The 14,655-nt window shown below is 41.5% G+C and overlaps 1 protein-coding gene across 2 annotated transcripts in view; it reads left to right on the top strand.

Moving 5' to 3' along the window:
* LOC126354064 (acylcarnitine hydrolase-like) overlaps positions 1-14,655 on the top strand; it is a 194,603-nt gene that overhangs the window by 17,573 nt on the left and 162,375 nt on the right. The window contains exons 5-6 of one of the 2 annotated variants that reach the window (XM_050003432.1): positions 1,017-1,216; positions 6,026-6,176. The exons of the other annotated variant lie outside the window; for it this stretch is intronic. Of the exons in view, the coding sequence (XP_049859389.1) occupies positions 1,017-1,216; positions 6,026-6,176 (351 nt within the window). The remainder of the gene's footprint in view (positions 1-1,016; positions 1,217-6,025; positions 6,177-14,655) is intronic. 2 annotated transcript variants of the gene reach the window in all.

Below are 14,655 nucleotides of genomic sequence, written 5' to 3' on the forward strand. Positions count from 1 at the left end.
ACACCGCAATGAATTACCACCAAGTCACTGGTGGCTGATTACAGAACAAAAACTGGCCGAACTGTAGACTACAACAAAACAAGGTAATCCTCCTCCTTCTGGGACAACGTGATCAAAAACGCCATTAAAATAAGAGTCCAGTGAAGTCCGCGCCTGATGATGAAAGCACGGACAATGGAGAACGCAGTTCGTAGACGGGTGCCTTTACCCCTGCCACCGCCGCCACACACCGTGGCAGCTGCACTAACAGAGACAGGAGTGGCGTGGTGGAGTGGGTAACAGTCAGCTTGTATAGGAAGCCGACACGGGCAGAGCAACAGTCACCAGGAACCATCTCAAACTGGCAAAGAGTCTGTTGCCAGAAATATGCTAGAGATCTTCTCATTTTTATAATTTATAATTCAACATTAAAAATCCAGTTACACAGAGGCATGCTGGTGTCACTATATGTTATAATGATTTTTTGTGTCTTAGGATCGAAAAATTTTATTGTACTTTTTTTTCTAGAGCGCGTTTTCCGTTCTTTAAAATCTTTCACCTAAAGTAAATTTCCTTCGATTATTTCTCTGGTATAATTGATATTGTTACTTTTCTCTTTTCTATGATTGTCACTGAAACGCATTCATGGTGTCAATACGAGGTTTTGTTGTCTCTGCAGAGATTTTTATAGTTGCTCTAATCGCTGTTTTTCAAAAGAGAAATCTTTCATGCAATAATTATTATTTTCTGTGGTGAATTATTCTACTGCTTTGTGCATTTTATATGTAGGCTTATCATTCACTTGATTCGATGAAAATTTAGAAAATCTAAATACTAATTAATAAACTTAGTCTTGGAGTTTACTGATCAGCATTACGAGGTGAATTTGAATAGTTATTGATGAACAAAAAGCATGTAAATGTGCATTTCTTATTTACTAATATCGATTTACAAACACGACTTCTTAAAAATATTTTCAAGGATGCGAGAATTCCCGTTATCATTTACTTTTGTACAAGGCAGCAACATTTTCGCAGATCTCTTCTCAAGAATTATCATCCAGAGTGGGAACTTCATCGAACTGCCAGGTTCTCTGGAGCTGGCCCGTCAGAACGCCTTCAGCCTTGGCGCAGTACTCGGTTTGGAAACAGATGATTCGCAAGAGTTGGTAGACTTCCTGCGCTCTGTCAACGCTACAGATCTACTGGTGGACAGCTCGCTTGTTATGTCAGATGAGGTGCGAAACTTGCTATTTTTTTGTCCTTTTTTATTAAACAAAGGGAAAACGGAATAGTTATATCACATTCTGCATGCAAATGTCAGACATAGCAGCTACGCATCTACGGAAATTTCGTAATAATACTGATCATCACTATTCATGAACAACAGTATGTAAGTTCTCATTCGATGACTACTCAGACAGTTCGATACGTTGACGATTTGATTTCTTAAACCTCTCATTGTAGCACTTTAAGCGGTAACACACCTAGTGACATCCCAAAAACTTTCTGATGGTCCGTAGATGGGTATGTTTAATCATCATGGCATTATTTCTTCTAAATTCCATTGGTTTCTTATAGTCTATCTTTTCAAACTATCATTCACCGTTACATCACAAACGGAAACCAAAAATCTATAATTTGCAAGACATGGGCAGAACGGTCCGAATGAATACCATCTGTGATGAAGTGCAGAATCTCCTAACGTGGGCTTCCATAGCAAGTGTCAGCGGAGACCGCGTCAACTTATCCGACATATCTGTCTTTTCGGCACATGTTGAAGAACCAATGTCAAGGACCTGATGGATGACCCCATAGCCAAGACACTATCCGCCCCGATATCTGAGTGGTTAGCGTGAGGGATTGCCGTCTTACGGGCCCGGGTTAGATTCCCGGCTGGGCCGGAGATTTTCTCCGCTCAGGGACTGGATGTTGTCTTCATCATCATTTCGTCCCCATCCGGCCCGCAGGTAGCCCAATATGGCGTCGAATGTAATAAGACCTGCACCAAGGCGACCGCATCTGCCCAGCAAGGGGCCTCCCGGCCAATGACGCCAAACGCTCTTTTCCATAGCCAAGACACTAACTAGAGCCTAAGAGTTGCTCAAACTATATTAAATCCCAACGCTGTCAAGTGACTCATATCTAAAGCTCCTGGTCCTCGATAATTTACGACAATCTCACAACCTGCAAGGAATTAAGTCCGCTGTAAGAATAACCAGTGATACCAATTCACTCACATATCTCCACGCCAAGCAACGGGCTGACAGAAGTCTAGAACTCTTATAGATGCCAAAAAGTAAATGAGAACAAGTCGGTCCATTTTGTATAGATTTCAAGACTATTACAACAGAAATAATAGTAAACGTTGATATAAAACCTTTGTTCACTAATCGTGAAAATGACTTTGCATCTACAAGAAAACCTATCTTAGTGTATCTGTGACATGGCGACGTATTACATTGTGTAAACCTGTCGTATTTTAAATCGTGGATAAAATTTCATGAGCAGTTTGGCAGCGAAGATTGGGATCCCCACTGTCACCCGTATCACAGATAGTTTTGTGGAAACCTTCGAAAACGTAGACCACGGCTTTGCTCCACTTTACTCACAGTTTTGACTTCCATGTCCAATGAAACTTTCAATGTGGGCAAGTGGAAAAGTGGAACATATTAACTGTTACAAAAGCTTCAATAACGCACCTCCAAAAACGTCATTTATAATTGCAATGGAAGCGAATAGCGCACTACCGATCTTGCACGATGTAGGGTACAGGACGACAGATGGTACAATAAGTCACAAAATTTTCAGGGCGCCTACACATACAAACCGTCACATCATTGTTCAGGCCAAAGAAGTATCGAACAGAAATCACTGGTCAGAAAGACACGTCTGATCAGTGACACAGTCACTAGGAAACCAGACCTGGTACACCTATGAACTTTATTACATGCTACAATACGAATAAAACAGTATACTTCATCAGGAGGAATCCAAGTAGCAACACAGACGAATGAACCAATGTAACTGTGTTCGTCTTATTGCTTAAATGTGTTATTTAACGGCAGGGCCTCATATTAAGAATGGACGAAAAGGTAGTCTTTTATAGTGACGGCAAATTGAGAGCCCTTTTGGGTACCATGAAAGAGGTCATCGATCAACGATGAAGTGAGTGAACTCAGTTCCGGTTCCGGTGCAGCTTACTCAAGAGAATTAGGCCGAGTGTTAAGCATACACCGTCTGCCCAAACATTTCCGGGACTGATTTTATTTCTGGCTAATAAGCGACGTCAGCGCAGTAACTAGGGTGGCAGCCTGAACCAACAACTGTAAACATCGGATGTGCAGTCGACCAGGCAGTTGTGAGCAGGTTGTGTTAAGTAGTGGCCGTGCGGCCGTAGTGTGTCAACGTTGTTGTGTCAGTGATAGCAATGGAGAAGCATCTCTAAATCAGATGTTCAAGATAACGTCCAGAACGTTTTGGAGGAAAGTGTCTACAAAATTTGAACCCCACACATTGACTCCCTGACTAAAACAGGGAAATTCACATGAAGGTTCAACGCCCTGACGACGTAACTGACATTCAAGCCAATGTGAGATGCGAGTTCAACAACATCCCAAGCAAGGACTTTTTGACAGTTTGTCATAGTTGTATGACTGTTCTGAGCGTTTTACTCAAGTGGGGGAAGACTATGTAGTGTAACCGAAGCATTAGAACTACCGCCTTAACTTTTCTTAATTTTTTATAAAAGCATTCTCTAAAGTTTCTGGACTCACGTGCTATATGTCGCCAAAATGAGTGGGTGGTTGCCTGTCGATGAAGAAAGTTGAGCCACGGTTGCTGACCATTTAAAGAGTATGAAAGACTTATGAATGTCGATGAAACTAGCGTACTATCAAAATAACCAGCAAAAAAGTAAGGAGGCTATCGAGGTCAGAGAGCCTAATGCCATTTATAGAGACCACCCGGGGAACCGCTTAATCACGAAAAGTGAATCGCCGAAGAATAGTTGCTCGAGAAAATAACGAAACTGCAATATTATCTTCAGTGAGTCACAAACTACACATTAGCACTTGGCAATTAATACGTGAATCGCGAATTAGACTACTGTTTGTCGAATTTTGAAACGTAGAAAATATCATCCGTTTCATATTAGCCTCCACCAGGAACTACATGGCAATGATTTCCAGAAGCGAGGAACTTTTTGCAAGTTTTCGCTTCAGTAAACACAGATAGACCTCATTTTCTTTGCTCTAGTATTGTTCTCTGTCGAGTCGACCGTCACGACCCACGGTGCTATTAATCGACATAAAAAGTGCTATTACAATGTTGAATAACGACATTTGCTACGCCAAGTTGAACATCAGTGCCCGTGGAATGTGAGTGGAAGAGGTGGTCCAGTGTCTTGGCTTGCGAGATCGCCAGTTCAAAAATGGTTCAATTGGCTCTGAGCACTAATGGACTCAACATCTGAGGTCATCAGTCCCCTAGAACTCACAACTACTTAAACCTAACTAACCAAAGGACATCACACATATCCATGGCCGAGGCAGGATTCTAATCTGCGACCGTAGCGGTCACGCGGTTTCAAACTGAAGCGCCTAGAACCGCACGGCCACACCGGCCAGCGATCGCCAGTTCTTCGTGATTTTGTTTGTGGGGTTATTTGAAAAGTGGTAAGTTAAGAATGAAGTGCCAACAACGCACGATAAGACGATTCAGCATATCACCAATGCATGTCAGAAGATTACATAGGAAACACTACCCAGCTGTGTCATCTTTCCACGTGCGGATACATAAGTGCATCGAAGTGGGCCGCGACGTTTTTTAGCACTTACAGTTAAATAATTCTTACAAGTACCCCTTTGGTGAGAGGGCACACCTCAAATCTCAAATAAAGTTTTTGCACAGTTACTGAACGTGACTGTTTTTTTTTTTTTTTTTTTTTTTTTTTTTTTTTTTTTTTGCAACGCATTTTTCTCGAAATAACACCGTTTCTCAACTGAGTTTTGTTTCTTGTCAATTACAGCGCTACCTATCTTGCAACGAAAGAAGTCGTTCCTACAAAAGCCTTATATTTTTTCCCGTAGAATCAGCAACTGCAATAAAAATGGGATGTTCGTATTTAAAACTTCAAAACTCCCCCTCCCCCCCCCCCGGTCCTCCCCCCATTCTCCCATCCGCATCCCCTAGGGGTGGGACTTGAGGGGGGGGGGGGGCTATCGATATTGGTATTGCAGGATAACATTTTTAAATATACTGTAGACGTATTTTTACATTTTTTAATCCGATTGTAGTTTTTGAGATATTTCGTTGTCTCGATCTCGACTCGGAGGTAGCATGGTGGGTGGTGGAAGATTTTCATCGTCACTATTTGACCAGCAAGAGGAAGACAGGAGAGAAACAGACAAGCTACTACTCATACAAGACACAAATCGATTTAATGGCCTACCCGTAATTTCATAATGCCTTTGTTCAATAGCACAAGCTTAAAAAGACGGTGAAATTACGGACGATACACACATACCGCAGTTTTTATCAGTACCCTCCAAAGCCTCGTGCAAGATGAGATAGTCAACTCAAGAACTATTCCTAAAACTGAACTGCAAACCTGCCGAGAAATTGTGGGCAGAGATGTACACAGCTACCACATTGTTTATTGTCCTTTCGAAAATTTTGGAAGACACGGATAAAACGGTGTAAGTCTTTGGCATTCCTTCTGAATTGTAGAGATCTCGCCACTGATCGGGAATACTTGTAGCTGCAAAAATCTTACACAAGTAACTAATAATTGCGCTAATGTCCAGCGTCCAAATCTTTACCATCCTACAGGGTATCCAATTGTGACTATATGAATCCTTATAATTCAGACTTATTTATTGCCTCAGTTTCTTTTCTGATAGTATTGAGATCCCCTATCTCTTGGATACAGACCAGAAATTTTGTTCTTTCACATTTTTTTGTTTATTTCGAAATGTTCCATGTAACATACACAATAGTTGTTTAATATAAGGCAACAAATTGGATGTTGTTGTGTCCGATTCCAGGAGAAGCAGCTGTTTTCGTACAACGTGTGGTGGCCCCACATCGAGCCAGACCTGGAGGGCGCACTGATCTCAGAGTCTCCAATACAGAGGCTCATTGACGGTCGGTTCCTCCAGGTTCCGATCTTCACTGGTGTCACATCTGGCGAGATGGGTTAGTATCAAGTTTTTATAAAGGTGAATTGCATTATGCTACTCATGTCGCATATAGTTGGAATGTAATGTCCTGATAGCGACGAGTTTATTAGAAGTGGAGCAGAAGCCTTAATAGAGAAAGGATGGGGAATGAAATCGTCCGCATCTTCTCAAATAAATTAAAGAGGGAATATAGATTAGCAGGCTTCCAACCGGCGATGAAGGAAAAGCTTTTCATTAAGAAGCTGTCGCCATAAATGAAAAAAAATCCCACAACACTATGACATTCTTGATTTTTTGCGTCCTTGAAGTTGTCGGTTGATTCTATAGTCAAATTATCAACCATTTGAGCATTTTTGTGGGTATCATCCATTTACCTAGAGAACCTAAATTTTTCAGACCTTTTTACACTTACCAAGGTATCATATTCTATGACACCACGAGTTATAAGTATTAAGAGGAAGGCATGGGTTCTTGTCCAGTGTCCGTTTATGGAACTAGTCTCCAACAAGCATTCAGAATTAATGTCTAGCTTCTCACTGTTTCAAAGGAAAATACATACATTTTTTCTCCAAATACACTAGCTATATAACCTCAACACCCTCCACTTTTATCAATATCTGTCACTCGTAGGAATATCAGTTGCTATTGACAACTGCTTTAAAATAATTACTTAAAACAGTGGTACAATGTGGCTATGCAACGTGTATGCTACGTCACAAAACTATACATGTGACAGCAGTTTCCCTGTTAAGATTGTCTGCTACGATGATTTGTGTAAAAAAATCAGGACTTGAGCTTCATGTATCCAATTATATGTTTCTAAAAAGAACATATTATTAATAAGTCATGTTCTCTTGCCGTTTTTCAAAAGAGATAAATGCCAAAAAGATCATAATCTTGCAGTTTGTTCACTGTATCTGTACGATCACGCGAAAATGCTGTACGACAGAATTGTCAAGGCACACTACTAGACAAAACAGAAATTGCAATACAATACTTTCTTTCCTAAACGATCACTCGCCAAAAAATTTCTGATGCCTGGCAGACTTGTTAGGACTCGAACAAAAAAATACTATAGCTTGCGAACTTGCAAAAATAGGAAAATCAGTATTTGATGTTACGAAATATTGTAGACGACAATTAATTATAAATTATCACGTAATAAATTAAGGAAATACTCTCTGATTAAGTCAAACAGTCGTCTCGTCTTCACAAAAACAATAACAAAAAGATTAATGTCTTAGAAAGAGTGTCGTTCAGTCCCTAGAACAGCAATCAGACAAAAGTTACAGGTTCTTAAAGATAAATTTATCTTATTTTCCCTTGGCGGGACCTTCTGTTTATCCAGAGAGAACATCTAAATATACGTCCGCCTGCTTAGCTGCGTGTTAACGTGCTTGCCTCCCGTGCAGTGGGCCCGGGTTCGATTCCCGGCCATGTTGGAGATTTTCTCCGCTCGTGGTCTGGGTGTTGCGTCGTTCTCATCATCATTTCATCCTCATCACCGGCGCAAGTCGCCCAAAGTGGCGTCGAATGAACTAAGACTTGCGCTTGGCGGCCGAACTTCCCCGAATGGGGCCTCCCGGCCAACGCTGCCATACCCTCATTTCCATTTTTCCATCTAAATATACAAGAGGATATATAGAAAATTTCATGATAAAATTCGTATTCTACCGTTTACAAAGCGTTTTTACATTTCCAAGTCACAGGTTCATTATTGCGATGACAGCACCCTGTGGAAGTTACAGAACGTTCCTAATTTTGGTTTGAGAAACTGTGGTCTTGAAATACAGTGTGATTCAAAAAGAATACCACAACTTTAAAAATGTGTATTTAATGAAAGAAACATAATATAACCTTCTTTTATACATCATTACAAAGAGTATTTTTTTTCACTCAAAAACAAGTTCAGAGATGTTCAATATGGCCCTCTCCAAACACTCGAGCAATATCAGCCTGATACTCCAACTCGTTCCACACTCTCTGTAGCATATCAGGCGTAACAGTTTGGATATCTGCTGTTATTTCCCGTTTCAAATCATCAATGGTGGCTGGGAGAGGTGGCCGAAACACCATATCCTTAACATATCCCCATAAGAAAAAATCGCAGGGGGTAAGATCAGGGCTTCTTGGAGGCCAGTGATGAAGTGCTCTGTCACGGGCTGCCTGGCGGCCGATCCATCGCCTCGGGTAGTTGACGTTCAGGTAGTTACGGACAGATAAGTGCCAATGTGGTGGCGCTCCATCCTGCTGAAATATGAACTGTTGCGCTTCTTGTTCGAGTTGAGGGAACAGCCAGTTCTCTAACATCTCCAGATACTGTAGTCCAGTTACAGTAGCACCTTCGAAGAAAAAGGGACCAAAAACTTTATTGGCTGAAATGGCACAGAAAACGTGCACCTTAGGCGAGTCACGTTCATACTAAGTTGTTTCCCGCGGATTCTCAGTGCCCCATATACAGACATTGTGACGGTTGACTTTCCCGTTAGTGTGGAAAGTTGCTTCATCACTAAACACTTTCTGTTGAGCGGTCGCCATCTTAGCATCAACTGACGCTGAGGCCTAGTCAACAGCGCCTCAAGCGAACAAATGTACAACTAAATGAAACTTTATAGCTCCCTTAATTCGCCGACAGATAGTGCTTAGATCTGCCTTTTGTCGTTGCAGAGTTTTAAATTCTTAAAGTTGTGGTATTCTTTTTGAATCACCCTGTATAACAGAATCACAGAAGAATACATGAAGATTTTGTTAAAACTTACAGTATTCCCCATCAGTCCAGAATGTTTTGAGACTGGATTAACAAAAAAAGAGAGAAAATTTAAATTGGTTTTTTTAAGTCTTCGATGTCTTATATAGTTTCTTCTCCCACTTGTGTTCAGTACACAGAAGTTCATACAACTGTGTGAAACCGTCAGAAAAGTCCTTCTTTGCGATGTTGTTCAACACGCGCTTCCCATTCGCTTCAATGTCGGCTATGTCTCCAAAGCGTCGACCCTTCGTGGAATTTCTGCATTCATTTCGTAATGATAACACGAAGTGTCGTCACCTCTGATGATTTTTCCCAGAAATGAGGTATTCGTATTTCGCATTTCATTAAAGGCACGGCAGGCGTCCAAATGTCGTTGTATTTGTTCAGGAGGGAAGGTGTGCGGTACAAACTTTGCACACACTTTTCTCTTCCTCAGAACGTTTTGAACAATGTCTTGAACACTTTTTCCTTTTTTGTTCCTTTGAAAGGGCACGGCAATTTCCTTCCCAATGCTTCCCTAACCCGAGCTTGCGCTCCGTCTCTAATGACCTCGTTGTCGACGGGACGTTAAACACTAACCACCAAGCACCATTGAACACTTTATAGAGAGATGTTGTTCCATTGCTATTTGTGACGCAACAGTGTTGGAACACTACGGCCGCATGACCACCACGTAATACTGCCAGGTCACACGTGTCTGGTCGAATGTACATCTTCTGTTTACAATTGTTAGTTCAAGCTACCACCTTGCTTCCAGCGCTTATACGCCATGAATAAGTTTAGCCTCGCAACTTTTTCGGGAGATGTTGTGTCTGTGAATTTTACATGTACTACTACAAACAAAATTTGCTGGCATATTTTAATGTTTAACAAAAAACTACGTACTTTCATCTGTAATTCCTAAATTATTCCACAATTCCGCATACGGAAATTAAGAGAACACTATAATTTCCATCACCAGATTGTCAAATCCGCAAATGCCGTCTATATACAGGGTGTTACAAAAAGGTGCCGCCAAACTTTCAGGAAACATTCCTCACACGCAAAGAAAGAAAATATGTTATGTGGACATGTGTCCGGAAACGCTTACTTTCCATGTTAGAGCTCAGTTTATTACTTCTCTTTAAATCACATTAATCATGGAATAGAAACACACAGAAACAGAACGTACCAGCGTGACTTCAAACACTTTGTTACAGGAAATGTTCAAAATGTCCTCCGTCAGCGAGGATACATGCATCCACCCTCCGTCGCATAGAATCCCTGATGCGCTGATGCAGCCGTGGAGAATGGCGTATTGTATCACAGCCATCCACAATACGAGCACGAAGAGTCTCTACATTTGGTACCGGGGTTGCGTAGACGAGAGATTTCAAATGCCCCATAAATAAAAGTCAAGAGGGTTTAGGTCAGGAGAGCGTGGAGGCCATGGAATTGGTCCGCCTCTACCAATCCATCGGTCGCCGAATCTGTTGTTGAGAAGCGTACGAACACTTCGACTGAAATGTGCAGGAGTTCCATCCTGCATGAACCACATGTTATGTCATACTTGTAAAGGCGCACGTTCTAGCAGCACAGGTAGAGTATCCCGTATGAAATCATGATAACGTGCTCCATTGATAGTGCCTGCACACGCTGTACATGGTACGGAAACAACTGGTTCTCCCGTAGCACTATCCATACAGTGACGTGGTCAACGTTACCTTGTACAGCAGCAACTTCTCTGACGTTGACGTTAGGGTTATCGTCAACTGAACGAAGAATTGCCTCGTCCATTGCAGGTGTCCTCGTCCTTCTAGGTCTTAACCAGTCGCGAGTCATAGACTGGAATGTTCCGTGCTCCCTAAGACGCCGATCAATTGCTTCGAACGTCTTCCTGTCGGGACACCTTCGTTCTGGAACAACGTTATGGGATGGGGAATGTTTTCGTGGTGTCCCCTCAGTGATCGCGTAATTGTTGTTGTTTTTGTTATGGTCTTCAGTCCTGAGACTGGTTTGATGCAACTCTCCATGCTACTCTATCCTGTGCAAGCTTCTTCATCTCCCAGTACCTACCGCAACTTATATCCTTCTGAATCTGCTTTGTGTATTCATCTCTTGGTCTCCCTCTACTATTTTTACCCTCCAAGATGCCCTCCAATACTAAATTGGTGATTCCTTGATGCCTCAGAACATGTCCTACCAACCGATCCCTTCTTCTAGTCAAGTTGTGCCACAAACTTCTCTTCTCCCCAATCATATTCAATACTTCCTCATTAGTTATGTGATCTACCCATCTAAGCTTCAGTATTCTTCTGTAGCACCACATTTCAAAAGATTCTATTCTCTTCTTGTCCAAACTATATATCGTCCATGTTTCACTTCCATACATCGCTACACTCCATACAAATACTTTCAGAAATAACTTCCTGACACTTAAATCTATACTCGATGTTAACAAATTTCTCTTCTTCAGAAACGCGTTCCTTGCGATTGCCAGTCTACATTTTATATCCTCTCTACTTCCACCATGATCAGTTATTTTGTTCCCCAAATAGCAAAACACCTTTACTACTTTAAGTGTCTCATTTCCTAAACTAATTCCGTCAGCATCACTCGACTTAATTCGACTACATTCCATTATTCTCGTTTTGCTTGTGTTGATGTTCATCTTATATCCTCCTTTCAAGACACTATCCATTCCTTTCAACTGCTCTTCCAAGTCCTTTGCTGTCTCTGACAGAATTATAATGTCATCGGCGAACCTCAATTTTTTTTTTATTTCCAACCATACAGTAAAGCTGCATGCCCTCCGGAAAAATTACGGCCGTAGTTTCCCCTTGCTTTCAGCCGTTCGCAGTACCAGCACAGCAGGCCGTTTTAGTTAGTGTTACAAGGCCAGATCAGTCAATCATCCAGACTGTTGCCCTTGCAACTACTGAAAAGGCTGCTGCCCCTCTTCAGGCACGACACGTTTGTCTGTCCTCTCAACAGATACCACTCCGTTATGGTTGCACCTACGGTACGGCTATCCGTATCGCTGACGCAGGCAAGCCTCCCCACCAACGGCAAGGTCCATCGTTCATGGCGGGGATCTCGTAATTATGGGAAGCGAAATGGGCCAACACAAGTATGCATCTATCCTTGGGGACCGTGTTGACTCCTATATGAAGTTTGTTTTTCCTTGGCATGATGGCATATACCAGTATGACAATGCAGCGTGTCGCATAGCTCGCAGTGTACTTGTTTGTTGGAAAAGCATCAAGACGAGTTTACCGGATTCCCCCTGGCCACGAGACTCCCCGGATTTAAACCCAATAGAGAATCTGTGGTATCACCGCACCTGGCTGTTCGCGAAACACATCCTCAACCAAGAAACCTAGTACAGATGGCTACGGCACTGGAGTAGCTGTGGCTCCATATCCCTATTGCTACTCTACCGAACCTCAATGACTCTTCTTGCACGTCTCGCAGCAGTTCTTGCCACGAAAGGTGGTTATTAAGGCATTTGACAGGTGGTTACATTAATGTGACAGGACATTGTACTTACTACGCGATCGTTTGTTCGTCTATGGTTGTAGGCTCACGTATCCGTTTTATGTTTGAGATGATCCGAACTTACTAAATAACAAACAAACACTTTGAGTTTGTTCAGAGCAAAAAGACATCATGCTCTACTTTCACCTAGCGTAGTCCGTGTTGCCACTGTACTATTTACTAAAATCGAATTATCAGAATCGCTGACGTAACTAACTCAACGCACTAGAACTGTTCACCACAGGCGTCCACTTTCATAGGATGCCGTCTCTTTTATTATGGTGGCTTGTTACATCATTACTAACGTATCAAACAAGAACTATGTCAGACTTACGACAGACATTGTGAATCAATTTACTGTTTCTGCAGTTTCCAGTGACACTGAAGACCAGTTTTGCACACGATTCATCGAATCGAAATAGTGTTTATGGTGATTGAACTGTGGTGATGTGGGAACAGAAGGGCTTAAAACGCCCAAAACGAAAATCATTGCGAAATGAATCAAAATTAAAATCACGAAGAATGTGCAGGCTGGTTCTTAAGTTATCGAAGCATTTATATTGGAACATTGTCGTTTGGATAAAACAAGTTATCTACATAGACGTATATCGGCTATGATACTTTTTTTACTTCAGAATGATTTTCAGGAAAGTGTCAAGAAGCAAGTTCAGAAGTGCTTTCAAGTCAGTGTATGCAGGATTAGTTGATGGAATCCATTCCCCACAAAGCCTATTATCTCACTGCGAATAAGAGGTGGTTCTCACTTTCAATATACATTAGTAATGCAGATAATAATTTCTAAGAGACATACCAAATACGAAAATTTAAATCACACGAATAAAACCGATAAAGCAAATCAAAGTAAAATGATCGATGAGGGATCGATAGTCACCAAAATGATCGATGAGGGATCGATTGTCACCAAAAGTGTATGTTAACGTTTCACCGGAAAAATTACTCGAAAATTAGATGAAAATTTAGATTATGGTGACCAGAAGGCCACGTATCTGAAGCACTAGATTAGAAATAGATCAAGTGGTTGCTATCGATCTGAGAGTTATGAAAAGAACGGAGAGCTCGATAGTATTATGTCACAACACGAATTCATATTAACTGCAAAACAAACAGACGTCCGCCCACACGGTTATCAGACGTACAGGCTGACGCCAAAAGTCCGTTAACATCTGAAACTGCACTAATTTACGAAATAACCTAGATAAAGAGGTAAAATTTGACACCAGTGCAAAAACTGAACAACAGATGACGCTGGACAACAACACGTTAGTGACGCCGCATGAGGGTGCGAGGTATGTCGATACGTTACGGAATAGCATCATCCTGTATGATAAACACCTGCCGGGAGGTACGACTTGCATGCAGGATGGCGTTCCACCCCAGATTGCTACACGTGTGAAAGATTTCTGGCCGAACGTCGTTTGGTGAGGATCGCGTTCTGAGCCGTCACTTCCGTCATACTTGGCCTCCCAGGTCCCAAACTTCAGTCTGTCTGTTTATTGGTTGTGGGGTTACCTGAAGTCACAAGTCTACCGCGATCATCCGGCGTCATTTGGGATGTTAAAAGAAAAACATCCGACTCTTGCTTCTCACCATACGTAATGATATGCTTTACAGTGCTTACAATCCCTCTTTCCGTTTCGTAAACTCTTAATATTTGCTGTGGTGAATATAAAAATTAGAAGAGAGACAAGGCGATTATAATGACGAGATGAACGACGAAAATCGGCGAAGCCTTCGTTGTAGAGTTATCTTTAAGACCACGATGCGTGATCGTGTACATATTATTACTCAGTTTTGTCCGTCAGAATTAACTTTGCAATGAGATGACACAAATAGTCATTGTACTTCATTGTTATGTAATTAAATGATGACAGGTTCGTTTTCTAGAACGTGCAGCCAGCACTTAGGGTTGCGGCAACGGTGGCCTTTTCTTTTCATCATGGTATTAATACGACCAATAACAAATATTTGCTAAAAACTGTTAAAAATCGTTAGATGAGAACAAGGAGAAAATTAAATAATACAAGCGAAGAAAGCAAATTTTCAGATTTAAGCAATTAAAGCTAGTTAAATAGTCGTAGTAATACGTCATCTTATATTCCATCGTTTCATTAAGACAGCGAGTACAAGACAGTCTTTAGACACTATCATTTGTTATATTGGAACAAATAAGCCCTCGGTCAAAAGTATTAAGTCAAAATTGACTTGGTTT

Source organism: Schistocerca gregaria, chromosome 3 (genome assembly GCF_023897955.1).
Source record: "Schistocerca gregaria isolate iqSchGreg1 chromosome 3, iqSchGreg1.2, whole genome shotgun sequence".
In the NCBI taxonomy this organism is placed as follows: Eukaryota; Metazoa; Arthropoda; class Insecta; order Orthoptera; family Acrididae; genus Schistocerca; species Schistocerca gregaria.